The sequence below is a fragment of the Mustela erminea genome, chromosome 1 (genome assembly GCF_009829155.1).
Source record: "Mustela erminea isolate mMusErm1 chromosome 1, mMusErm1.Pri, whole genome shotgun sequence".
Classification (NCBI taxonomy): Eukaryota; Metazoa; Chordata; class Mammalia; order Carnivora; family Mustelidae; genus Mustela; species Mustela erminea.
In genome coordinates, this window is record NC_045614.1 from 98,457,706 (window position 1) to 98,485,450 (window position 27,745).

Consider the following 27,745-nt stretch of genomic DNA (forward strand, 5'->3'; position numbering starts at 1 on the left):
AACAGAATGATTTTCTCTGAAAATCATATCTCAGTAGATGCAGAAAAAGCACTTGACAAAATTCAACACTTTCACCTTAAAAACTCTCAATGAATTAGATACAGAATAAATATAGATCTACATAATAAAGGCCATATATGAGAAGCCCGCAGCTTATCATACTCAAAAGCGAAAAGCTGAAAGTTTTCTTCTAAGATCAGGAATAAGACAAGACACTCTCATCTTTATTCATTCATCTAGAGAAAGGTATTTTGGCTCCTTCCAAAGTTTGGCTATTGTGGACATTGCTGCTATGAACATTGGGGTATATATGGCCCCCTTTTTTTTTAAATCTTTGAGGTAAATACCCAGTGTACAATTGCTTGGTCATAGGGTAGCTCTATTTTTAACTTTATAAGGAACCTCCACATTGTTTTCCAAAGTGGCTGTACCAACTTGCAGTGAGTGGGGAAAATCACAGGGGGAGACAAACCATGAGAGACTATGGACTCCGGGAATCAAACTCAGGGTTCTGGGGTGGGTGATAAGTTGAGTCCAATGATGCATATTAAGGAGGGCATGTATTGCATAGAGCACTGGGTGTTATATGTAAACAGTGAACCATGAAACACTACGTCAAAAACTAATGATGTACTGTATGATGACTAACATAATTAAAAAAAAGAAATCAAAAAGCAAAAAAAAAAGAAAAAAAAAAAAAAAAGAAAAGCAAGACACTGCATAGTACTAAAATCCTAGCCAGAGCAATTGGGCAAGAAAAAGAAAGAAATCGATCTAAATTGGAAAGAGGAAATAAATTTGTTTCTACAGATGACATGAGCTTATGCCTAAAAAACCCTAAAGACTCCACCAAAAAACTGTTAGAATAAGTGAATTCAGTAAAGTTGCAGGATACAAAATCAATATACAAAAACCAGTTACATTTCCATATACTAACAAACTATTGGAAAGAGAAATAAGTGAAATAACCTACACAGAGAAAGATAAATATTATTTGATCACATGTGGAAGCAATCTAAAAAAGTTACACTCATAGATACCCTGTAGGAGAGTGGTTTCCAGGGACTGTAGGGGTAGGGAAAAGAGGAGATATTGGTCAAAGGGTAAAAACTTTGAGTTATAAGATGAATAAGTTCTGGGGATCTAATATACGCTATGGTGTCTAAATTTTTTTTATTGTGTTATGTTAGTCACCATACAATACATCATTAGTTTTTTCCCCCCTGTTTAGAAATCTTTATTTTTTTCTTTTCTTTTTTTTTTTTATTAACATATAACGTATTATTAGCCCCAGGGTACTAGTCTGTGAATCACCAGGTTTACACACTTCACAGCACTCACCATAGCACATACCCTCCCCAATGTCCATAACCATCTCCCTGCCCCTCTCCCCCCACAACCCTCAGTTTGTTTTGTGAGATTAAGAGTCTCTTATGGTTTGTCTCCCTCCCAATACCATCTTGTTTCATTTATTCTTTTCCTACCCCCCAACCCCCCATGTTGCCTCTCAACTTCCTCATATCAGGGAGATCATATGATAACTGTCTTTCTCTAATTGGCTTATTTCGCTAAGCATAATACACTCTAGTTCCATCCATGTGGTCACAAAAGGCAAGATTTCATTTCTTTTGATGGCTGCATAGTATTCCATTATGTATATATATACCATCTCTTCTTTATCCATTCACCTGTTGATGGACATCTAGGTTCTTTCCATAGTTTGGCTATTGTGGACATTGCCGCTATAAACATTTGGTGCACGTGCCCCTTCAGATCACTACGTTTGTATCTTTAGGGTAAATACCCAGTAGTGCGATTGCTGGGTCATAGGGTCGCTCTATTTTCATCTTTTTGAGGAACCTCCATGCTGTTTTCCAGAGTGGTTGCACCAGCTTGCATTCCCACCAGCAGTGTAGGAGGGTTCCCCATTCTCCACATACATCATTAGTTTTTGATGTAGTGTTTCATTATTCATTGTTTGTATATAACACCCAGTGCTCTATATAATATGTGCCCTCCTTAATACCCACCACCTCTAAATTTTTTAAAGATTTTATTTAAATTCTAGTTAGTTAACAATGTAATATTAGTTTCAGATATACAATTTAGTGATTCAACACTCACCTACCACACCCATTGTTTATCACAACATGTGCATTCCTTAATCCCCATCACCTATTTACCCCATCTCCTGCAGTCTCCCATCCAGCAACCCTCAGTTTGTTTTGTACAGTTAAGTGTAGGTTTCTTGGTTTGCCTCTCTTTTTTCCCCCTATGTTCATTTGTTCGTTTCTTAAATTCCACATGAGTGAAATCTTGTGGTATTTGTCTCTCTGACTGACTTATTTCACTTAGCATAATACTCTCTAGCTCTATCTATGTTGTTACAAATGACAAGATTTCATTCTTTTTTATGGCTGAGTAATATTCCATTGGAGGTATTTATGTGTGTATATATAAAATATATATTTATATATAAAGTTTATATATATAATGTATATATATACAAATCTCACATCTTCTTTATCCATTCATCAGCCGATGGACATTTGGGCTGTTTCCATAACATGTGACTATTAGCCATCTGTCTTCATTGGAAAAATATCTATTCATGTCGTCTGCCCATTATTTAATCAGATTATTTGTGGTTTTTTGTGTCAAGTTTGATAAGTTTTTTTATATATATATTTTATACCTACCCCTTGTCAAATATGCCATTTGCAAATATCTTCTCCCATTCTGAAGGTTGCCTTTTAGTTTTGTTGTTCTCTTTGCTGTACGGAAACTCTTTATTTTGATGAAGTCCTAATAGTTTAATTTTACTTTTGTTTCCTTGCCTCATGAGACATATCTAGTAAGCAGTTACTGTGGCTGATGTCAAAGAGGTTACTACCCGTGTTTTCCTCTTGGATTTTAATGGTTTCATGTCTCACAGTTAGGTCTTTAATCCATTTTACATTTATTTTTGTGTATGGTGTAAGAGAGTGGTCCAGTTTCATCCTTTTGCATGTTGCTGCCCAATTTCCCCACCGCTATTTGTTGAAGAGACTTTTTCCCACTGGATATTCTCTCCTGCCTTGTCAAAGTTGTGAGTTCATTTCTGGGTTTTCTATTCTGTTCTATTGATCTATGTGTCTATTTTTATGCCAGGAGTATGGTGTCTAAATTTTCTTTTCTTTTTTTTTTTTAAAGATTTTATTTATTTATTTGTCAGAGAGAGAGAGGGAGAGAGAGCGAGCAAGCAAGCACAGGCAGACAGAGTGGCAGGCAGAGTCAGAGGGAGAAGCAGGCTCCCCGCCAAGCAAGGAGCCCGATGTGGGACTCGATCCCAGGATGCTGGGATCATGACCTGAGCCGAAGGCAGCCGCTTAATCAACTGAGCCACCCAGGCGTCCCAAGTGTCTAAATTTTCTAAGAGAGCAGATCTTACGAGTTCCCGTCACACACTCTCTCTCTCTCTCTCTCTCTCACACACACACACACAAATGGAAGCTATGAGGTGATGAATAATGTACATCAAAGCATTAAGTTGTACATTTGGTTTTTTCCTCTTGCCCAAAAAAAGTGCTTTAATAATTATGTCTAAAATTTTCTCATAGAAATCAGTTGATTTTATGTTTTTCTTCAGTCAAAGCTAGGACACCAGAGTAAAAGCCCCTGGGAGCAGCCAGTCCCCTGTGGGGTCCCAGGTAGGGCCTGTCAGAAGAGCAGGTTTCAGAAGCTGGGGCTGGAGGCTACTCAGGAGATGGGCCTCAGGCTCAGCTTGAGCCCTTCCCCGACCTGCAGGCAATCCTGTCTCCATCCAGTAGATGTCGTATTATTCCAGAGCATGTCATTATTGCCTGAAGTGCTGCTTGTGCAGGCTGTGGATGGCCAGCAGGAGCAAGGCCAGGCTTTGACAGCTACTGTCTATCGTGTCACATTCCCTGAGCCAGGGCACTCACAGTGTGGTGCGGAAATGGCCCAGACCATTGCAGAGTTCCTGAACTCCAGAATCCCCCAGGTTGTTGCTCATTGGCAGCATCACCAGAACTGTTTTGGGTCAAAGTCATGCTGAAGTGGTGGCAGCAGGTGGCTGTAAGCTGCAGGACTTTGCCCACCAGGTTCAACTCTTCAGGCTATCCTTGGCCCTAAGGACATGGCACAGGTCTCTACAACCCCTGGTGGTGAGCTCATAGTCCCAGAGCCACTGGGCCCTGAGTCAGGATCTGTGGTGTAGCATTCTGGGGCATAGCTCAGCAATGCCTAGGTCACCCTACTTGTCACCCAGGTCCAGCGCCTGCAGTGAGTCCTTGGAGGTCACAATACCACACAGGTTCTTCCCATTGGCCCATATGAGGCCACAGTTCTCCACCTCGAGCATCTCAAACTGGTGGCAGGTAGAGTCCACCGGGCCGTTGTATAGCACTCAGACGACAGCCTCGCAGATGTCATCGTTGCTCACCATGAACTCCTTAGAATGCTGCTTGGCCTTTGAACATCACAGCTAGGGGCTCAAAACTAGCCGCTATCAGGCTGTAGTACTCTAGCTGAAGGATCTCACAGCAACCCTGGGAGTCCAAGAGACCTTTGCGGAACAGCTGCAAGCCTGCATCCGCCAACAAATTATCAGTGAAGTGCAGTTTGTGAAGGATGGGCACCAAGTGCTGCACACAGGACAGGACCCCACAGGCAGCCTCCATCAGGCAGCAATTCTGCATCTTGCAGGTGGGGCTCTGCGGACCCTGGAGCACGAGGTGCATACCAGCATCACCCAGCTCTTTTGGTGCACAGCCTAAGCTCAGTCAGGGAGGGATTGGCCCAGAGAGCACAGCTGACATCCTTGCAACACAGCTTTGTGAGACCCCTGTCATCCAGCCTGACCACCTTGAACTGTTGGATCAGAGGCAGGAGCTCTCTCCACTCAGCATCACCCAATTGCTCACACTGAACGTCCAGATTCTTGGTTCAAGGCAAAGTGTTTTCTCAGGCCAAACTGCTTTTTACACTGGGGCTGGGGAGCCTGTCATACACTTTGAATATACAGTTTTGTCAACTATAGGTCAGAACAGCTAGGAAAAAAAAAGAAATCCATCTGTATGTACTGTTCCCTTATACACATTGGGAGAGTAAGAGGATTTGGAGGGTAGTTTCTGCCAAAATAGATTTTAATTTTTATAGTTTAAATTTTTCACATTCTTTACTTAAATTACAAATATATTTAATTAAGTATAATGGTATAAGTGTAGCATTTAGATTTGGCATTGTCTATGTCTTTTTTTTTAATTTAATTTTTTTTCAGTGTTCTAAAATTCATTCTTTATGCATCACACCCAGTGCTCCATGTAATACGTGCCCTCCGTAATACCCACCACCAGGCTTACCCCAACCCCCACCCTTTCCCCCTCCAAAACCCTCAGTTTCTTTCTCAGAGTCCACAGTCTCTCATGGATTGTCTCCCCCTCCTATTTCCCCCAACTCACTTCTCCTCTCCATCTCCCAGTATCCTCTGTGTTATTCCTTATACTCCACAAGTGAGTTAGAACATACGAGAATTGACTCTGTCTGCTTGGTTTCTTTTGCTGAGTGAAATGCCTGTGTTTTTAATGGTAGAGGAGCTTTTTAAATAAAATGCTTAAAATGCTGTAAATGTTTGTTTAACCTCATCTATTCCTCATCAACAGTTTCTTAGAAGCTAACACACTCAAATTTTATGTTACTTATTTAATATTTATGTTTAATATTATTTATTTAACCTATCTATTAATTTCTGTTTTATTTTCAGAACTGAAGGCAGAAGCTAGTCTAATGGACCAAATGAGTAGTTGTGATAGTTCATCGGATTCCAAAAATTCATCATCTTCGAGTAGTGAGGATAGTTCCAGTGACTCAGATGATGAACAGTGTACATCCTCTCCTTCTGAGTCAGGGAATTATATCTCAGGACATCTTGCCATGTCTGCCATTCCACATGGCAGGATTTCTGATATGGATGCTGGCCAGAATAGACTTCATGACAATAGTGGCCTTCTGATGAATACTTTAAGTAAGTATATATAAACATGAGTAATTGAAAAAGTAAGAATTTACAGTGGAGCCATAGTGATTATGATCTAAAATTTGGGTTAAGAGAAAAAAACTCTTATTTTATTCATTTGATACTATGATTAACCATTAACTTTTTATTGAGTCATTCCTCTTCTTTTCACTCTGTGACATAATGTCTTACTGGTTTTTCTCCCGTCTCTCTAGATACATTTCTCTTTCTCCTTTGCCAATTTAGAATCTTTTACTTAGTCATTAGAAGCTGGAGTTCTCAAGCCTTAATTCTAGGTCTTTTTTCTTTTTACTCTACATTCTTTCCCTAGATAATCTCCTCCATATTTCTGATGTAATTAGTACTTGTAAATTTGCATCTCTGACCCAGACTCTGAGCTCTGGAAACAGGTAGGTCCAACACCATCTTTTAGTAAGGGCATCCCAAATTCGCCTTATCCAAAACCAGCTCATAATCATTAGCTTACTGTGTTTCCTCTTAGTGAAAGGCAGGATGCATCTAATGATATAATCTAGAAGCCTAATTATATGCAAGGATTTACTTCCAATCCCTTTTTATAATGTAGTCAGTCCTTCATCAAGTCCTGTTTATTTTACCTCCTTACTGTTTCTCAAATTCATCTACTTCTCTGCATCTCCACTATCACTCTAGTTCCAATTGCTGTTATTCCTTGCTTTTAACTCTGCAGTGACTTTCTAACTGGTTTACCCCTTATCTAATCAAGCCCTTTTTTGCTCCACTATGTACATTGCTACCATTTTGATCTTTTCATAATTAAAATATAATTTTTCACCCCTCCTGCTTTAAACTTTTCAATAGCTAGTACAGTTGGCCCTCAAGCAATACATGTTTAAATGGTACATATCCACTTATACATGGATTTTTTTTTCAATAGACTTTTTTTAGTACTACAAATGTATTTTCTTTTCCTTACTATTTTCTTAATGTTATTAAGAACATGTATATGTAATACATATAACATGTAAAATATGTGTTAATTGACTGTTTCTCTTATCAGTAAGGCCTCTCGTCAACAGTAGGTTATTAGTAGTTAAGTTTTTGTGGGGTCAAAGTTTTAGACAAATCTTTTACCATAGAAGGTCTGCTCCCCTAAATCCCCCTCACATTGTTCAATGGTCATGTGTAATTTTTTTTATGACAGAGACAAAACATCTTACTATAATGGTCTTGCTCTTTCTGTTCTAGCAATGTTTACCTAATTTTTACCATGGTACTCAAACACTTTCACCCACCTCAGAGCCCTTATACACTGCTATTCATTCAGGAAGAAACACTTCCTTCCTTTCATGTAGTTAGCTTTTTCTCCTTTAAATTACAATTCAAGGCATACTTTATCAAGGACACCTTCCTGACAAGGTCAAATCCCCCCTTTTGTAGAACTTCAGAGCAATATCTTGTTTATATCAAATGTCATCATTATAAAGGTTTATCTTTAGTGTGATTTACTTTTTTCTAAAGTATAAGGTCCAGGAAGACACCAATTATGTTTAGCACAGTCCCTGATACATAGTAGATGCTCAATAAATGCTTTTTAATAAAAGCATACAGATTAATACTCTTCGGGGGAGAATGGGACTTTCTGTTTATTTAAAGCTGATCTCACTGTGTTAATAATAACAGAGAAAGCAGCTAGGAAGGATTGACTCTAGCTCTAGCCAAATAACAGAACTAAAGAAGGAAGGAGCCAAGTCTGCGTGTCAGAGAAGGTGAAACTATGAATTAAATAGGGACCAGGAAAGGTCTTTTGAACTTCTAGTTACTAATGTCGTTAGTGCTAATCTTCCTACCTTAAGAGGTAAAATTGGAGAGTCTGATTTCTTGAATGGCCAAATAATGACAAAAGTTCCCATTCACCAGGAGGATAAAGAATTACAAATTTATATGCCCATAATTATATATCTTCACCATTTATGTTCATATTATTAAAATGTGTAGCTATATGTGTGTGTGTGTATATATATATATATATATGAGATAAAAATTGATAGATGAAGGAGTTATTTACAAGTCTCTGTCATAATGGAATATTTAATCCATCTGTAACCAAGTAGACAAAATTTAATAAGGGTATAAAAACCTTGAACTACATAATTAACATACCTATTCTAATAGTAAATATAGAATTCTACAATCCAAAGTGTGAAGCAGACATTCTTTTAAGGCATATGTAAAACATTTTAGAAATTTCTTCCTATTGAGAAAAAAGGAAATAAAATTATTTCTAAGAATTCACATTTTATTGATCATATTATAGGATTATAATACAATGCAAACATAAACAACAAAAATTATTTTAAAATACGTGCTTGCAAACTTCAAAGCACATGCCTAATAATTTACACGTTAAAAGGAAACTATGAGGAAATTATAAAATATTCACAATTAAGTAATATCAAAAATAACACCTCAGTAATTTGAGGATGCAACCAAAATGATATTTACAGGGAAATTTATAGTCTCAAAAATGTTCTTTAAAAAAAAATTGAGTGGCACGTAGGTGGCTCAGTCAGTTAAGTGGCTGCTGTTGGCTCAGGTCATGATGCCAGAGTCCTGGGATCGAGCCCTGTGTTGGGCTCCTTGCTTAGCAGGGAGTCGGCTTCTCCCCCTCCCTTTTCTTCTGCCTTTCCCTCACCCTTGTTCATGTGCCCCCCCTTTCAAATAAATTAATAAAATCTTAAAAAAAAAGAACACAGTTACAAAATTGCTAAAGAAGACATTAGAAAATTGAATAACCCATGCACTTCAAACAAGATAGCTAAGTCATGACCAAATAAGAGTTATCACAGAAATGTAAGAAATGTTCAATATCTGAATTGTTAGCAATATAATTTACCACATTAAGAGATTATAGGAATGAATTCATATGATCATTTTAGCAAATTTGATTTTAACAAAACGTAGTATTTATTAGTTTTAAAACTTTTACCAAAGGCCTAATATAGGAAAATTTCTTTAACTTCATAAAAGTTAATTACAAAAAACAAAACTATTGCTGACATGGTAATTTAGATTCTACATGCATTCCCAAGTTAGGAAGAAGACAACGAAGACTGATACCATGATTTCTATTCACTAATACATTCTATTCTATTCATTCATACATTGTACTGAATGTTCTAACAAAAGCAATAAAACAAGAGATAAGATATAAGAATTGAAAACAAAGAAAATATAATTGTCTACAAAAAAAATTCAGGAGAATCAACAAACTATAGGAATAATAAAATAATTGTAGATGCAAGAATTATATGGAAAAGCCAGTAGTGATTTGTTATACTAGTAGTAACCATTAGGGATTTCTCTTAAAAAGCGGTGAATTTCTTTTTCTGATATATTTTATCCGAATTAAATATTTCTAAAAAGGGAAATAAATCCTCTTACTATTATAATAATGATCTCATTTTTTCACCTTATCAGACCCAATACCATCTTTTATAAAAGATATTTTAAAGTCCCCTTTAACTATCTTGAAGTGAATTTCATAACTTAGTATCACCTAGGTACATACATCTTTGAAAATAACTTAATATAATATTAAGACAAAATTAAAATAACTTATAGTAAAGTAATACGCATTCCACCTTGTAAATATTCAAGCATGGTTATACCAGAACACAATAAAGCAGCCATATGTTTATGTACTTTAAATAATAAATTTGTTTATTAAAAATTGTTTTATTCGAGTGTAGTTAACACAAAAATGTTACATTTCAACATAGTGATTCCACAAGTTTATGCAATATGCTGTGTTCACCTCAAGTTTAGCTACTGTCACTATGCAATTATAATATCATTGGCTATATTCCTTATGCTGTACCTAATTTATTCCTGTGACGTGTTCATTCCTCAACTGCAAGCCTGTATCTCCCACTCACCTGCACCCATTTTGCCTGTCCTTGTTTCTCTTCCTCTCTGACAACGATCAGTTCTCTGGATTTATAGGTCTGATTCTGCTTTTTGTTCATTTTTTTTACATTCCACATATAAGTGAAATTGTATGGTTATTGTCTTTCTCAGTCTTCTTCCACTTAGCATAATACCTTCTAGGTTCATCCATGTCATCACAAATGGAATGATCTCATCCTTTTTTATGACTGTATAATATTTCATTGTAGATGCATAACACATATTCTTTATCCTTCTGAGTCTCAGGTTGCTTCCATATCTGGGCTGTTGTAAATAATGCTATGATAAACATAGGGGTATGTATATCTCTTTGAAATAGGGTTTACATTTTCTTTGAGTGAATACCCAGGGATGGAATTATTAGATCATATAATATTTCTATTTTTAATTTTTTTGAGGAACCTACATACTGTTTTCCACTCGATGCTCCAATTTACATTCCTACCAGCAGTGTATAAGGGTTACTTTTCCTTCTCATCCCCACCAACACTTGTTATTTATTGTCTTTCTGATTTTAGCCATTCTGACAGGTGTAAGGTAATATCTCATTTTGGTTTTGATTTGCATTTCCCTGATGATGAGTGATTTTGAGTATCTTTTCATGTGTCTTTTGACCATCTGTATGACTTATTTGGAAAAATGTCTGTTTGGATCTTCTACCCATTTGTTTTTTTTTTCTTTCAAGATTTTATTTAAATTCAAGTCAGTTCACATATAGTGTAGTATTAGCTTCAAGGGTATAATTTAGTGATTCATCAGTTGCATATGACACCCAGTGCTCATTACATCAAGTGACCTACTTAATGCCCATCACCCACTTACCCCATTCCCCAACCCACTTTCCCTACAGCAAACTTCAGTTTGTTGTCTATATATAAAGGTCTCTTATGGTTTGCCTCCCTGTCTTTATCTTACTTTATTTTTCCTTGTTTTGTTTCTTAAATTCCACATATGAATTAAACCATATGGTATTTGTCTTTTTCTGACTGACTTATTTTGCTTAGCATAATATTCTCTAGCTCCATCCAACTCATTGCAAATGGCAAGATTTTATTCTTTGGTGGGTAATATTCTATTGTGTATGTATACCACATCTTCTTCATCCACTCATCATATGCAGTATGCTGTGTATGGACATTGGGGCTCTTTCCATATTTTGGCTATGTGGATAGTTATGCTGTACACATTGGGGTTCATGTGCCCCTTCAAATCACTATTTTTGTATCCTTTGGGTAAATACCTACTAATGCAATTGCTGGGTTATATTTTTAAGTTTTTGAAGAACCTCCATACTGTTTTCCAAGAGTGGCTGCATCAGTTTGTACTCCCACCAACAATGTAAGAGGCTTCTCTTTTCTCCACATCTGTTGTTTCTTGTGTTGTTAACTTTAGCCATTCTGACAGGTGTGAGGTTGTATCTCATTGTGTTTTTAATCTGTATTTCCCTGATGAGTGTTTGAGTGTTTTTTCATCAGTTTTTTAGCCATTTGTATATCTTCTTTGGAGAAATATCTGTTCATGTCTTCTGCCCATTTCTTAACTGAATTTTTTTTTTTATTTTTGGGATATTGAGTTTTATAAGTTCTTTATACAATATGTCATTTGCAAATATCTTCTCCCATTCCATACACTGTCTTTCAGTTTTGTTGATTGTTCCCTTTGCTGTGCAGAAGTTTTTTTTATCTTGATGAAGTCCCAGTAGTTAATTTTTTATTTTGTTTCCCTTGCCTCCAGACATGTGTCTAGTAAGAAGTTGTTGCAGCTGGGATGAAAGAGGTTGCTGCCTATGTTCTTCTCTAGGATTTTGATGGATTCCTGTCTCACATTTAGGTCTTTAATCCCTTTAGAATTTATTTTTGTGTATGGTGTAAGAAAGTGGTCCAGTTTCATTCTTCTGTGTGTGGCTGTCCAATTTTCCCAACACTATTTAAAGAGAATGTCTTTTTTTCCATTGCATATTCTTTCCTGCTTTGTCAAAGATTCATTGACCATAAGTTGTGGGTCCATTTTTGGATTCGCTGCTCTGTTCCATTGATCTATGTGTCTGTTTTTGTGCCAGTGCCATACTGGTTTTTTTTTTCTTTTCTTTTTTTTTTTTTTTTTCAGCGTAACAGTATTCGTTGTTTTTGCACCACACCCAGTGCCATACTGTTTTGATGATTACAGCTTTGTAATACAGTTTCAAGTCAGAAATGTGATGTCTCCCACTTTGCTCTTCTTTTTCTTCCTTTTTTTTTTAAATTTAAATTTTGTTAGTTAACATATGGTATAATATTGATCTCAGGAGTAGAATCAGTGATTCCTCACTTACATGCAACACTCTGTGCTCATCACATCAAGTGCCCTCTTTAATACCTGTCATCCATCTAGCCCATCCCCCACCCACCTCTCTTCATCAACCCTGTTTGTTCTCTCTCATTAAGAGTCACTTGTGGGGGGCGCCTGGGTGGCTCAGTGGGTTAAGCCGCTGCCTTCGGCTCAGGTCATGATCTCAGGGTCCTGGGATCGAGTCCCGCATCGGGCTCTCTGCTCAGCAGGGAGCCTGCTTCCTCCTCTCTCTCTCTGCCTGCCTCTCTGCCTACTTGTAATCTCTCTCTGTCAAATAAATAAATAAAATCTTTAAAAAAAAAAAAAAAGAGTCACTTGTGGCTTGTTTAAAGACAAATACTGTGCGATCTCAGTCATATGTGGAATTTAAGAAAGAAAACAGATAAACATACAGGAAGGGGGAAAAGAAAAAAAGGAGAGAGGGAAACAAGCTATTATTTTTCAACTTACTTTAGCTATTCAGGGTCTTTTTGGGTTCTGTACAAATTTTAGAATTGTCTGTTCTAGTTCTGTGAAGAAAAATGCTCATGTTATTTCGATAGGGATTGTATTGAATGTGTAGATTGTTTGGGGAATTAGAGATATTTTAACAATATTTGTTCTTCCAATCCATGCATGTGGAATGTTTTTACACTTCTTTGTGTCTTCCTCAGTTTCTTTTGTAGGTGTTCTGTAGTTTTCAGAGTACAGATCTTTTACCTCTTAGGTTAGGTTCATTCCTAGGTATCTTACGGTTTTTGGTGCAATTGTAAATGGTATTGAGTCCTTGATTTCTGTTTCTGCTGCTTCATTATGGGTGTATAGAAATGCACTAGGCTTCTGTGTGTTGATTTTATACCCTGTGACTTTGCTGAATTCCTGTATCAGTTCTAGCAATTTTTGGTGGAGTCTTTTGGGTTTTCTACATAGAGTATCATGTAGTCTATGAAGAATGAAAGTTTAAATTCTTCCTTGCTGATTCAGATGCCATTTATTTCTTTTTGTTTTCTGACTGCTGAGGGTAGGACTTAGGGGAAAAGTCCTGACCTTAGGGGAAAAGCTCTCAGTTTTTCTTCACTGAGCACAATAATAGCTGTGGCTCTTTCTTATATGGCCTTTACAGTGTTGAGGTATGTTCCTTCTATCCCTACTTTCTTCAGGGTTTTTTTAAAAGATTGTATTTATTTACTTGCCAGAAAGAGAGAGTGATATAGCACAAGCAGGGGGAGAGGCAGGCAGAGGGAGAAGCAGACTCCTTGCTGAGCAAGAGGCCTGATGTGGGACTCAATCCCAGGACCCTGGGATCATGATCTGAGCTGAAGGCAAATGCTTAACCGACTAAGCCACCCAGGCATCCCTTCTTCAGGGTTTTTATCAAGAGAGGATGATGTATTTTGTCAAATGCTGTTTCTGTATCTATTTGAGAGGATCATATGGTTCTTATGCTTTCTTTTATTAATGTGGTGTATCATGATGATTCATTTACAGATATTGAACCACCCCTGCAGCCCAGGAATAAATCCCACTTGGTCATGGTGAATAGTTCTTTTAATGTGCTATTGGATTTGATTAGCTAGTAACTTGAGAATATTTACATCCATGTTTATCAGAGATATTGGTCTGTAATTCTCCTTTGTAGTGGGGTCTTTGTTTGGTTTTGGAATCAAGATAATGTTGGCCTCATAGAATGAGTATGGAAGTTTTGTTTCCATTTCTATTTTTTGGAACAGTTTAAGAATAAGTATTGATTCTTCAAATGTTTGGCACAATTCCCCTGGGAAGCTGTCTGCCCTGGACTCTTATTTGTTGGGAGATTTTAATTACTGATTCAATTTCTTAGCTGGTTATGGGTCTGTTCAAATTTTCTATTTCTTCCTGCTTCAGTTTTGGTAGTTTATATGTTTCTAGGAACTTATCCATTTTTTCCAGATTGCCTAATTTGTTGACATATAATTGCTCATAATATTCTCTTTATAGTTTTTTGTATTTCTTCAGTGTTGGTTGTGATCTCTTTGCCTTCATTAGTGATTTTATTTATTTGGGTCCTTTCTCTTTTTGATAAGTCTGGCTAGGGGGATATCAATTTTGTTAATTCTTTCAAAGAACCAGATCCTAGTCTCATTGACCTGTTCTATATTTTTGGTTTCTGTATCATTTATTTCTGCTCTGATCTTCATTATTTCCCTTCTCCTGCTGGATTAAGCTTTATTTGCTGTTCTTTTTCTAACTCCTTTAGGTGTAAGATTAGGTTCTTGAGGAAGGCTTGTATTGTTATGTACTTCCCTTTTATGACTGCCTTTGCTTCATTCCAAAGATTTTATACTCTTGTCTTTTCATTTTCATTTGTTTCCATGTATTTTTTTTCAATTCTTCTTTAATTTCCTGGTTAACCCATTCATTTTTTAGTAGGGTGTTCTTTAACCTCCATGTATTTGTTTTCTTTCCAAATTTTTTCTTGTGGTTGACTTCAAATTTCGTGGAATTATGGTCTGAAAATTTGAATGGTATGATCTTAATCTTTTTGTACTACTTGAGGCCTGATTTGTGACCCACTATGTAATCTATTCTGGAGAATATACCATGTATACTTGAATGTATATTCTGCTGCTTTAGAATGAGAAGCTCTGAATATAACTTAAGTCCCTCTGGTCCAGTGTGTCATTCAAAGCCCAGCTTACATGATCTGTCCATTGCTGTGAGTGGGAAGTTAAAGTCCTGTAGCATTATTGTGTTATTATCAATGATTTTCTTTAAGTTTGTTTTAATTGGTTTATATTTTTGGCTGCTTCCAAGTTAGGGGCATATATATTTACAATTATTAGAGCTTCTTGTTGGCTAGACCCCTTTATTATGATATAGTGTCCTTTTTCATCTCTTACTACAGTCTTTGGTTTAAAATCTAGTTTGTCTGAAATAAGTATGGCTACTCCTGCTTTCTTTTGATGTCCTTTAGCATGATAAATGGTTCTCCATCCCCTCACTTTCAGTCTAGAGGTGTCTTTGGGTTTAAAATGAATTTCTTGTAAGCAGCATTATCAATGGGACTTTTTTTTTTTTTAATCAATTCTGCTTCCCTGTATCTTTTGATTGGAGCATTTAGTCCATTTACATTCAGAATAACTATTGAAAGATGAATTTAATGCCATTATATTACCTGTAAAGTTGCTGTTCCCGTAGGTTGTTTCTGTTTCTTTCTAGTGTTTATTGCTTTCTGTGTCACTTTCCTGTTCAAAGAATCCCCTTTAATTTCTTGCAGAGCTGGTTTCGTTTTCACAAACTCCTTTATTTTTTGCTTGTTTTAGAAACTCTTTATCTCTCCTCTATTCTGAATGACAATCTTGCTAGACAAAGTATTTCCAGCCTCATATTTTTACCATTTAGTAAGTTGAATATATCATGCCATCCTTTGTAGCCTGCCGGGTGTCTGTGGACAAGTCTGCTGCTAACCTTATGTGTCTACCCTTATAGGCTAAGGACTTTCTCTCCTGAGCTGTTTTCAGAATTCTCTCTTTATCTTTGTATTTTGCAAGTTTCACTATAATACGTCTTGGTGTTGACCTGTTTTTGTTGATTTTTGAGGGAAGTTCTCTGTGCCACTTGGACTAGAATGCCTGTTTCCTTCCCCTAGATTAGTTAAGTTCCCAGCTGTAATTTGTTCAAATAAACTTCTGCCCCCTTTTCCCACTTTTCTTTTTCTGGGACTCCTATGATACAGATATTTTTTCAATTTATGGAATCACTGAGTTCCCTAAGTCTTCCTTCATAATCTAATAGTTTTATTTTCCTCTTTTTTCCAGCTTCATTATTTTCTTTAATTTTATCTTCTGTATCACCTATTCATTCCTGTTTCTGCCATCTTCACTGTGATTATATTTAGCCTGTTTTGTATCTCAGTTATAGCATTTTTAATTTCAGCCCGACTAGCCTTAGGTCCTTTTATCTGTGCAGCAAGGTTCTCTTTGGTGTCTTCTATGCTTTTTTCAAGTCCAGCTGGTAATATTATAACTGTTGATTTAAATTCTTGTTTAGATATATCGCTTATATCTGCCTTGAGCAAGTCCCTGGTTGTAGTATCTTCCTGACCTTTCTTTTGGGGAAAATTTCTCTGTCTTGTTATTTTGGCTCAGTTTCTGTCTTTTGTGAGTTATGAAAGCTTGTTATGTTTCCTGTACCTGAGAGTAATGCTATATTAAAAAAGAGTCATACACTGTCCAAGGGCTGGCACTTCAGGAAGTGTTTCTAGTGTATGCTGTGTGCACTCCGCTGTTGCATTTTGGCTGCTCTTTCCCACAGATCAGTCCTCTGCAGGGTTCCTCCTTGCTTGCAGTAGGTGGTCTTTGGACCTTTAACCGGGTGTGCTTTGTTTGTTAAAATAAGCTTGGAAAAAAAAGAGGAAAAAAAATTAAAAATAAATCCTGATTCAAAAACAAAGAGAGAGAGAGAGAGAGAGAGAGAAAAGGAAAAGCAGCAATGACAACAAAAAACCCCAAAGAGACAGAAGACTATAAGCCTGATTCCAAAGAAAAAGAAAGGGGGGAAAAAAAGAACAAGAAACATAAAAAAGGGAGCCTGATCCAGAAAAAGAGAAAAGGAAATAAAAAGACAAACTAACAGACAAAAACTATAAGCCTGATTCCAAAGGCGGGGGGTGGGGGGAGGGAGGGAGAAGGAAGAAAAAAAAAAAAATTACAGCTTGGTCCTATTCCCATCAGAACTAAAGATGATGCTTTGAAGCCCTGTATAATCAGTAGACTTGTGCATGCAGAGTGCTGCCTGTGCTGGTCTTCTGGGGGAGAGGCCCACTCTGCCAGCTCAGAGTCAGTCCTGCCCCAGTAAATATGCACTTGGCACGTAGGGGAAGCAGGATTTGGTGTAAGCAGCTCCTGCCTCTACTGGCTCTGCCCATTTTTTAATGTAATGGTTTGGTTTTTGGTAATGAGTCATAAAAATTCTTTATATATTTTAGATGTTTACTCCTTATTGAATATATCATTTGCAAGTATCTTCCCCCATTCAGTAGGTTGTCTTTTTGTTTTGTTGATGGGTCCTTTATTGGGCAAAAGCTTTTTATTTTGATGTAGTCCCAATAGTTTAGTTTTGTTTTTGTTTCTCTTGCTTTAGGAGACGTATCTAGAAAAATGTCGCAATAGCTGATGTCAGTGAAATTATTGCCTATGCTCTTTCCTAGGATTTGTATGGTTTTAAGTCTCCCATTTAGATCTTAATCCATTTTGAGTTTATTTTTGTGTATGATGTTAGACAGTGGTCCAGTTTCATTCTCTTGCATATATTTTCCCAATTTTCTCAGCACCATTTATTATACATTCTTGCCTCTTTTGTTATAGATTAATTGACCATATAAATGTGGTTTATTTCTGGGCCATCTGTTCTGTCCAGTTGATCTGTATGTCTATTTTTGTGCCTGTACCATACCATTTTGATTACTACCAGCTTTGTAGTATAGCTTGAAATCTTTAATGAATCAATTTAGAATTAAGAAAAGCAAGACAACATACCATTCATAATGTCAACAATTTTTTCTATTTAATTTGTTGAAATAGGGATTAGAAAAGCATTGATATCACTAATATGTTTTCCAAAACAATTTAACAAAGAAAATCTTTGTAAAAGTTCTGGAAAAAACAAAGTATTCTTTCAGTTTACATGATAGTTCCATCCTTGTAAATTTCAGCGAATTTTAAATCTGTGTAAAAGAATTCTTTAGTTTATAAAACTGAAATTAGGTTCCACCTTACGATTACAAACAAGTCTTCCACATACATGAATATAATACTGGACTTTCAAAAGTTCTGCAGAATGTAATAGACTTCGTTATTGTACAAGACTGGTCCATTCATTGTAAGACATTTGCCATTCCTAAATTCCCTACCACGAAATGCCACTAGCAATCTGCAAATCATCTGGACAAGCAACACTTCATATAAATTTCTGTAACATCTCTAATGGAACAGTATTTTTCTCATTGAAAACCACTGGCTTAGGAGTCTGTGTGCATTTGCTATGGGTAAACTCTTTTTTCCAAGTCACAATTACCATTTCGATTGGAAATGTGTTTCCTTTACCAGCATGTTGTGTTCACAGGCTAATCTGATACCTTCAAAATCAACCAAACATTTCAACAGCATGGTAATATATTCATATGATCTGTACAACATGAAGTCTATTAACAGAAGTGGAACTTGGAACATTTGGGTTTGACCTAAGAAACTTATTATGACATTGTATCAAGTTGAACATTCTTATGCCATAGAATAGTTGTGTAATAAATGGAAACTTAATCCTTGAAAAGTATAAAATGGTCTTGGGAACCAGATACACAAAAGAAGCTTTAACAAATTTCTTTATTGAATAATGTAATAGTTCTGGAGTTCATGCAGTGGACTGAGCTCTCTTACAACAGCTTATTTATGGCCTAGAAACTACTCCTCTTAAATTGGGTATGAGCTTCAAATTATGCCAGCTTTTTGTTGATTTTGGAGTAGTTTAAAAATATGAGAATGTTTTTACCATTTTAATTTACTACTCAAATGGTATTATCCAGTTCCATGTGTTCAAAGAAACCCCTGCAGTTAGTGACTCCCAAATCTTTATTTCCAGGAGTGACCTCTACCTAGAGCTCCAGGCTTGTATATCCAATTGCCTACAACATATTTATTTGAATATTTACAGTGTATCTCAAATGTGTCATGTTGAAAATCGAACTTTTTTTTTCTTGATTTTTCTCACAACTCTTGTTCCCCTGGCATTTCTTATCTCAGTAAATGATACCACCACCTAGTTGTTTAGATCAGAAATGCTTGGGGTCTTTCTTCACTTTTCTTTTTCTCTCATGCCTATATCCAGTACTTTTGATAGTCCTGTAAGTTCTGTCTTTATACTATAAACCTAACTGCTTAGCACCACCTCCACCTGAGCCACCTGAGTCAAAGCCTGTATTATTTATTTGAGAAGCTGCAATACGATTATAGTTTATTATAGTATATATACACCATTATAGCGTGCTCACTGTTTTTTTTTTTTTTAATATTTTATTTATTTGACAGTGAGAGACAGCAAGAGAAGGAACACAAGCAGGGGGAGTAGGAGAGGGAGAACAGGCTTCCCATGGAGCATGGACCCTGATGTGGGGCTGGATCCCAGGACCCAGGGATCAAGAACTGAGCCCAAGACAGACGCTTAATGACTGAGCCACCCAGGCGCCCCCATATTCACTGTGAAACATTTCTTTCTTTCTTGTTTTTAAAAAAAATTTATTTTATTTATTTATTTTCAGCATAACAGTATTCATTGCTTTTGCACCACACCCAGTACTCCATGCAATCCATGCCCTCTCTCATACCCACCACCTGGTTCCCCCAATCTCCCACCCCCCACCCCTTCAAAACCTTCAGATTGTTTTTCAGAGTCCATAGTCTCTCGTGGTTCACCTCCCCTTCCAATTTCCCCCAACTCCCTTCTCCTCTCTAACTCCCCTTGTCCTCCATGCTATTTGTTAAACAACATTTCAAGTCAGTTGCTTACTTAAAATTTTCTGATGAATTCCTGTTACATTTCAAACAAAATCCAAAGTTTTTATCATAACCTATAAACCAGTCTTCTGGATATCTGGATATCTTTCTGACCTCATTTCCTATCATCTCTTCCTCATTCATTCCACTCTGGCTGCAGGGCCTTCTTGCTGTCAGAGAACACAGCAAGCATGCTTCTGCCTTAGGGCATTTGTATGTGCTGTTCCCTGAGCCTGGAAAGTATCTGCCCTCCATCCACATTAATAGGACTTTCTCTCTACGGTTGGATCTCTATTCAAATGCCACCCTTCAAGGAGGCTTTATCAACTATCCTGTCTAAAATACCACTTCTCACCACTCTTCTCATACCTATCTTCATTTTTCATAGTATTTATCCCTACTTGGCATCATATTATATATTTCTTTGTTTATTCTCTCTCTCCCCACTGGAATTAAGTTCCATTGCTATAAGCACATCATTGAATTATAAACAGAACCAATGATGCTCCACAAATAAGTGAAACCATATGATAATTGACTCTCTCCGCTTGACTTATTTCACTCAGCATAATCTCTTCCAGTCCCATCCATGTTGCTACAAAAGTTGGGTATTCTTCCTTTCTGATGGAGGCATAATACTCCATAGTGTATATGGACCAGTTAGAGAGGAGGAGGGAGTTGAGGGAAATTGGAAGGGGAGGTGAACCATGAGAGACTATGGACTCTGAAAAACAATCTGAGGGTTTTGAAGGGGCGGGAGATGGGAGGTTGGGGGAACCAGGTAGTGGGTATTGGAGAGGGCACAGATTGCATGGAGCACTGGGTGTGGTTCAAAAACAATGAATACTGTTACGCTGAAAATAAATTTTAAATAAATAAATAAACAGAACCAATGATGAATTATTCATAACATATACTATTTAATATTTTGACTGAATTTTAAGTACAAAATTGTGTAACATTTTTACACTCTTCAAAATGATTTAGGCTGATCATCTAAACTACATTTTTTCTCATTACCTGATGTAATTAAATCAGTGGGAGTAACAAAGGAATGTGGTGTTGGTGTGTGAAAGAAGACTAAAAAAGATGCCAGGTGATAAAACTATGCTGAAGATTGACGGTGTATGTTTTCTTTACATGCAGTATTAATTTTTGGAATTACTAATGATATGACTAAATTATAGGATAAGCAATCTAGTTATTAGTGACAAAATGGTGGCTAAATGGTTCACCCATGGTGTTATATTTTGCATGATATTTATGTTATCCAGAAGTAAATACATTGAATATGAAAATATAAAATACTTAATTACTACAGTTTTGATTTTTTTTAATTTTAGGAAATGATTTGCAGCTGAGTGAATCAGGAAGTGACAGTGATGACTGAAGAAACATTCAGCTATAAATATAAAATTTGTAAGATGTGATATTTTATTTTATATTAAGAATAAAGATTCCTAATACTGAAGAAAATGTATCTTAACATTTGATGATAAAAGAAATTTAATTTGGCTGATGTTATATTTTTGACCTTTTTTAAATACTAGCATTTTCATGTGCTTTCTCTTTATTAGGCTGTACAGATGAGAAAACAGACATTAGGTAACTTGCCCACAGGTTGTTAGTTAACAAGTGGCAGATCAAGTGTTCTAGAGTACAAGTTTAATACTCTCTTTTAAAATACTGATGTCTCACAATTGTGAAATGTCAAAACAATTGATTTATAATAAATTCCCATGGTTTTAATTATATCTCTGAGCCTTTTATATTTGATAGTCCTTAAATTTTGGTTAAGAATACTTTAATTCTTGACAAAATTAAGCTATAATTTAGGGTAAAAGTAAAGCTAGATAATCGTTTTAATGAAAAAACTGTTCTTGTATATCTTATAATATTTTTGTCATTTTAATATTTTGCTTCTGAGAAAAAATAAGCAATTAATTGTGTTAAGTAGATAATTAATATTTATATCTACAGTATTTTTGAATATGGAGAAAATGATAAATATTAGATTATAGTTGAGAGCCACTGACCAGCAGCAAGTTCTTTTTTCCTTCTTTAAGTTCTCTTTTTCTTTTTAATAAACTGCATTTTCTAAAGCAGTTTTTGGTTCATAGCAAAATTGAGCAGAAATTACAGAAAATTCTTATATACGCCCTGTTCCCCTCCTCTCACAACCTCACCCGCTATAAACATGTGCACCAGAGTGGTACATTTTTACAACCGATGAATCTTACGTTGACACGTCATCACCTAAAGTCCATATTTGCATTAGAGTTCGCTCTTTGTATTATACAATTTGTGGGTTTTGACATATATATAGTGATGTATATCCACCTCTGTAATATCATACAGAATAGTTTCACAGCCCTGAAAATCCTTTGCTCTGTCTATTCATTTATTCCTCCTTCCCCACCCCAACCACTGGCAGCCACTGATCTTTTACTGTCTCCTTGGTTTTGCCTTTTATAGCATGTCACATAGTTAGAATTATACTGTACGCTGCCTTTTCAGACTGAATTTTTTTACTTAAATATGCATTTAAGCTTCATCCATGTCTTTACATGGCTTCATAGCTCATTCCATTTTGTCACTGAATAGCATTACATTGTCTGGATGTACCAAAGTTTACTTATTCTCTAACCTGCTGAAAGAATTTTGGCTGTTTCCAAGTTTCAGCAGTTGAAGTTCAATAAAAAATTTTGTCATAATTGCCTTTTACCATAGGAATTTGTGTTTTTTTTTTAAATCTTTAAATTTTGGTTTTAATCTCTCTTACTTTATTCTCTCTCCCTTCCTCTCTTTGGCCTACCCTCAGCTAATCTATTTTTAACTTCATTTTTATATCTATTTTATTCATCAACCATTATCTGAGAACCACAGCTATGTCATTTATTACTTAACTAAAACAAGCTCAAATATTTAATGTAGCTAATAAAACATGCTTATCATTTTAACATAGTAATACAAATTATAATGGTTTTTACTGAAACTTATTATGCTGAGATTTCTTTGATTAGTGATTACTGTACCAGGAATGAGTACATGGTGGTCTGAGTTGATAATGCCAGCTACATAACATTATATTCTCAAACTATACCTTTTGCAGTCAAAAGGTATATCCTCCTTTCTCCCCCTTATTATTTACCCCATAAATGAAACATGTTCTTAAAGACATGTTCTTTTTTATGGTCTGAATACCTAGAGTATCATTCTCTATACCCTTTAAGGATAAATATAAGTGGTTTAGAGAGGAATGAAATAATATTTTCCATGCCTCTGTACCTCCTCATTTGATGTTTTTTCAGACACTGAAATGCAGGGAGCTATGGATGAGACAGATTACCAGATATGAGGTTCTCTGCCAGAATCATCTGATGATCCTGACATGATGCCAAGCAATTATCTTTTTCCCCAACTTTATTGAAATGTAATTGACATATGACACTGTATAAATTTAAGATGTACAGTGTGATGATTTGATCCACATAATTATTATGAAATGATTACTATAATAAGGTTAGTTGACATAAGCACAATATCATTTTATTTTGCCTGTTCTGAATGGTTTGATGAAAATGAAAATGATATATGCTTGCAAGTGGGAAAAGTAAGTTGGCTACAAAGGAACAAAAATCAATGGGTTTGAATCATTGCATAACACTGTACTAAAGCACTAAAGTTAGGAAAGCTGCATTTGCACAAGGATATGAGTGTGACCTACAGTGTATATGTTAATAGTCATCCATAGTTTGGTAAGAAGACATTCTTAGACATGTCAGAATTCAGGAATTATATCTTTCACATTCCATTCCTGTAATAATTACTTCAGTAATTTCCAGTTTAGTAAGAGATGAGTCAAAATTAAGAACTCAAGAATGGAAAAAATATCGTAAAAAGTGTGTTCTAGAAAGGTTGATAGCTCTCCTACCCTACCTTCATGAAGGAGTCTCACTCAGTTTGTAAGAGTAGGTGACATTCATGCCCTGCAACATTTTACATGGAAGTGACCTCTCAGATGCTGGCCAGTGGAGAAGAGGCAAGAGCTTAGCCCTAGCAGCCTGAGGTTGCAATCCTTACTGGGGAGATGACATTCTAACTAAGGCTGTGCATATGGAATCAGAGATGCCCCAAGTTATTCATACATTCCTAACTAACTAACCCTGGAGCTATGTGCTTGTGTGCAGGGAAAAAGCCTGATAAAAAGTAAAATCTGGGAAGACTTGGAAATAGCCTGAACTTTGAACTCACTCCCCTACACACACAGTTCCGTCAGCAAAAGACAAAGCCTTTGTGGTTCAAGGCTTTTTTGGTTTGTTTTTGTTACTTTATTTTATTTTTTTATTAATTTATTTATTTTCAGAAAAACAGTATTCATTATTTTTTCACCACACCCAGTGCTCCATGCAATCCGTGCCCTCTATAATACCCACCACCTGGTACCCCAACCTTCCACCCCCCCGCCACTTCAAACCCCTCAGATTGTTTTTCAGAGTCCATAGTCTCTCATGATTCACCTCCCCTTCCAATTTACCCCAACTCCCTTCTCCTCTTTAACACCCCTTGTCTTCCATGATATTTGTTATGCTCCACAAATAAGTGAAACCATATGATTATCATATGGTTCAAGGTGTTTAACCATTACCTCTGCCCAGTCTTTGACTGCTCCAAGTAATACAATATAGTCCAAAATATCAATTGTTTTTCTTTTATGGCAATCATATTTTATGTCTTATTTGAAAAATCTTAGAATATATCTGTACAGGGAACATAAAGATGTTTTTCTCTAAAAGCTTTATTTTTAAAAAAACAGATCACAGGGGTCCCTGGGTGGCTCAGTGGGTTAAAGCCTCTGCCTTTGGCTCAGGTCATGATCTTAGGATCCTGGGATCGAGTCCTACATCGGGCTCTCTGCTCAGCAGGGAGCCTGCTTCCTCCTCTCTCTCTCTGCCTGCCTTTCTGCCTACTTGTGACCTCTATCTGTCAAATAAGTAACTAAAATCTTAAAAAAAAATTGCTTTAAAAAAACATATCACAATCTATATAGAATTATTTTTTAAATATGGTATAAGATAAGGGCCAAAATTATTTTTTCCATGTGGATATACAGATGGTGTTTATTGAAAGCACCATTATTTCCCCCACTGCACTACAGAGTCAACTTTGCCATTAATGATACCTCGGCAGTGTGTATGTCTCTAAAGTCCTTTTTGTTCCATTTGTTGCCTATTGTGTTGATTCCACTCTGTTATAATTACAATAATTTTTTTTTAAAGATTTTATTTATTTATTTGACAGAGATCACAAGTAGGCAGAGAGGCAGGCAGAGAGAGAGGAGGAAGCAGGCTCCCTGCTGAGCAGAGAGCCCGATGTAGGACTCGATCGCAGGATTCTGAGATCATGACCTGAGCCAAAGGCAGAGGCTTAACCCACTGAGCCACCCAGGCGCCCCTAATTACAATATTTTATAGTAAGTCTTACACTGAGTAGTCATTCACTATTGTTCTTCAAGATTGCCTTTGCTATTCTTGGCTTATGCATCCCCATATGAATTTTAAAAATCATCTTGTCATTTTTTACACTCACAAAACCTACTAGGAGTTTGTATTAAAACAACAGGTTGATTTGGAAGATTTACAGCTTTATAATACAAAATTTCTAAATCATGAGCATGGTATGTCTCTTCATTTATTTAGATCTTTAATTACTTTCAATAATATTTTATAGTTTTAATGTTGAGGTCTTGGCTATCTTTTATTAGATTTATTCCTAGGTATTTTTATGCAATTATAGCTGGTATCACTTTTAAAATTCCCTTTTCTTTTTGTTTTTGGTCATATTTAAGTACAACTTATTTTTGCATGCTGATTCTTTTTTTTTTTTTTTTAAGATTGTATATATTTATTTGAGAGAGAGAGCACAAGCAGGTGGAGGGGCAGAGGGAGAAGGAGAAATAGACTCCCCACTGAGCAGGGAGCGCGATACAGGGCTTGATTCCAGGACTCTGGGATCATGACCTGAGCCAAAGGCAGATGCTTAACTGACTGAGCTACTCAGGTGCCCCTTGTGTGCTTATTCTATATTCATATACCTTATTAAACATGTTTTCTTTTAATTTCTTATGTCTCTTCTCTCTGACTATATTAGTATCTATCATTTTAGAGCCTTAGTCTCCTTTCTGAATATGAGTGTAAAGTATCAATCTGCTGATACACTCACTGAGGCCATAAATATTTCTTACTCTTATTACTGATATTTTAGATTCTTCCACTTTTATTACCCCTTTTGTCTCTGAAGAATTTGTACTCATTTCTGTCCAGGAGTTGCTTTTCTCTTTGATTTCTTCCCTTTTATTCTTCTGTCTGATTTCAACTTAGCAAAAATGATAGCATGTAAGAGACATCTTGGTGTATGATAGAGCTCTAGAATAGGCCATGGCAGGTTAGAGTTCTAGTTCTTGCTCTGCCCCTTCTGAACTTTGAGCTCTCCTGTAGTATTCTGTAAGCTAGACTAGCAGAGGGATTTCAAACCAGTGCTCCCTAAATTCCTGTCATAAGAATCACTAGAGGTGCTTCTTAAAAACAGAGGTTCTTGGATCCCTACTTAAATCTATTGAATAAGTTATTTTCAAGAAAAAGGCCTGCAAATCTGTGTGTGTATATGTGTATGTACACGTGTGTGTGTACATATGCCTACATTCATACATATGTGTGTGTGTGTGTATATATATATATATATTAATTGTTCTGGAATATATAAAAACATATATATAAATTAATAGATATATATATGAGAATGAAATACCCTATATCACTCTCACCATCAGGGAAGTTTAGTTTACATAGGACAAGATTAAGATTCCCTCCATCTCTGATATTATTTGATTCTATGAATGCTAGCATTATACTGCCATAATCAAAACAAGAATTTCATCTAAAAGAGTACCAATGAACCAATGCCAATACTCTAAAGTTTGGTATTAGGGGTACCTTTGAGTGCAAAGGAATTGGTGCAGTGCCTCTACAGGTGCACTGTATCTACAGGTGCTTTGCCAGGTCAAATGCTATTCTAGAAGTATAGGCCAGAGCAGGGGGAACCATTGATATAATTAGATCTTTAAGGCATCTTGAGGTTAATTTGATTAGTAAATCATGACTATTTATTTGTTTTGCATTTAAAGTTATAACCACACTAAGTCAGAAGGAATAATACCTTTGGAAAGAATAACTACAGCTTAATCATTAATGCCACAGTCAAAAATGAAGCTGGACTCTTCTTTGGTTAAAGGTTGGCAGAAGAGAGGGGCGATGAGGAGTGAGAAGACAAGGTCAAAGTCTGAGGTAAAGTTTGTTCTGGCCTTATTCATCAGCAAGTTAAATAAGTAGTTTAAGAATTTTTCAAGGCGTCAATTTATAGGTTCTCTCTCATATTCTCAAATAAAATAATTCTCCTGTTTTATGATCCCCTTGTTAGTTTAACCCTCATTTTTCTTATAGCTCTCTGGCATTTGTTTTCATTTTTCTTTTCACTGACAACCGGAAAGGCATCATACTCTTGTTCATCTTTTCTATCAACTTACTGTATTAAATGCATCTATCATCATAATACCCGTTTTTATTCCTCCTCTGATAAAGGCTAAATATTATATTCTGGAGTAATTTGGGAGTTCATTTACTAAGTATTAATGAAAATATGTTTGTGATAGTATCTAGAAAGTAACTAGTTCATGGATGGCTCCACTGGTTAAGCATTCAACTCTTGATTTTGGCTCAGATCATGATCTCAGGGTCATAGGATAGAGCCCTGCATAGGGCTCCGTGCTCAGCAGGAAATCTTGAGATTTCCTCTCCCTCGGCCCCTCCCTGCCCCACTCATGTGCATGCATACTCTCTCTCTCTCTCTCTCAATAAATAAAATATTTTTCTAAAAAAGAAAGTAGTTC

The 27,745-nt window shown here is 36.2% G+C and overlaps 1 protein-coding gene and 1 pseudogene across 4 annotated transcripts in view; one reads left to right on the plus strand and one right to left on the minus strand.

The window, feature by feature from the left end:
• Nucleotides 1-3,835: 3,835 nt before the first annotated feature.
• On the minus strand, nucleotides 3,836-7,908 carry LOC116590409 (annotated as a pseudogene).
• Nucleotides 5,958-27,745, plus strand: part of SLC15A2 (solute carrier family 15 member 2) — a 63,252-nt gene continuing 41,464 nt past the window's right edge. For 2 of the 4 annotated variants that reach the window (XM_032334837.1, XM_032334840.1), the window contains exons 1-3: nucleotides 5,958-6,025; nucleotides 21,144-21,219; nucleotides 27,091-27,143. In XM_032334837.1, the coding sequence (XP_032190728.1) occupies nucleotides 21,183-21,219; nucleotides 27,091-27,143 (90 nt within the window). In that variant the 5' untranslated portion in view covers nucleotides 5,958-6,025; nucleotides 21,144-21,182. Of the gene's footprint in view, nucleotides 6,026-21,143; nucleotides 21,220-26,987; nucleotides 27,144-27,745 lie in introns of those variants that run through there. The other 2 variants (XM_032334836.1, XM_032334839.1) reach the window with 1 other exon arrangement.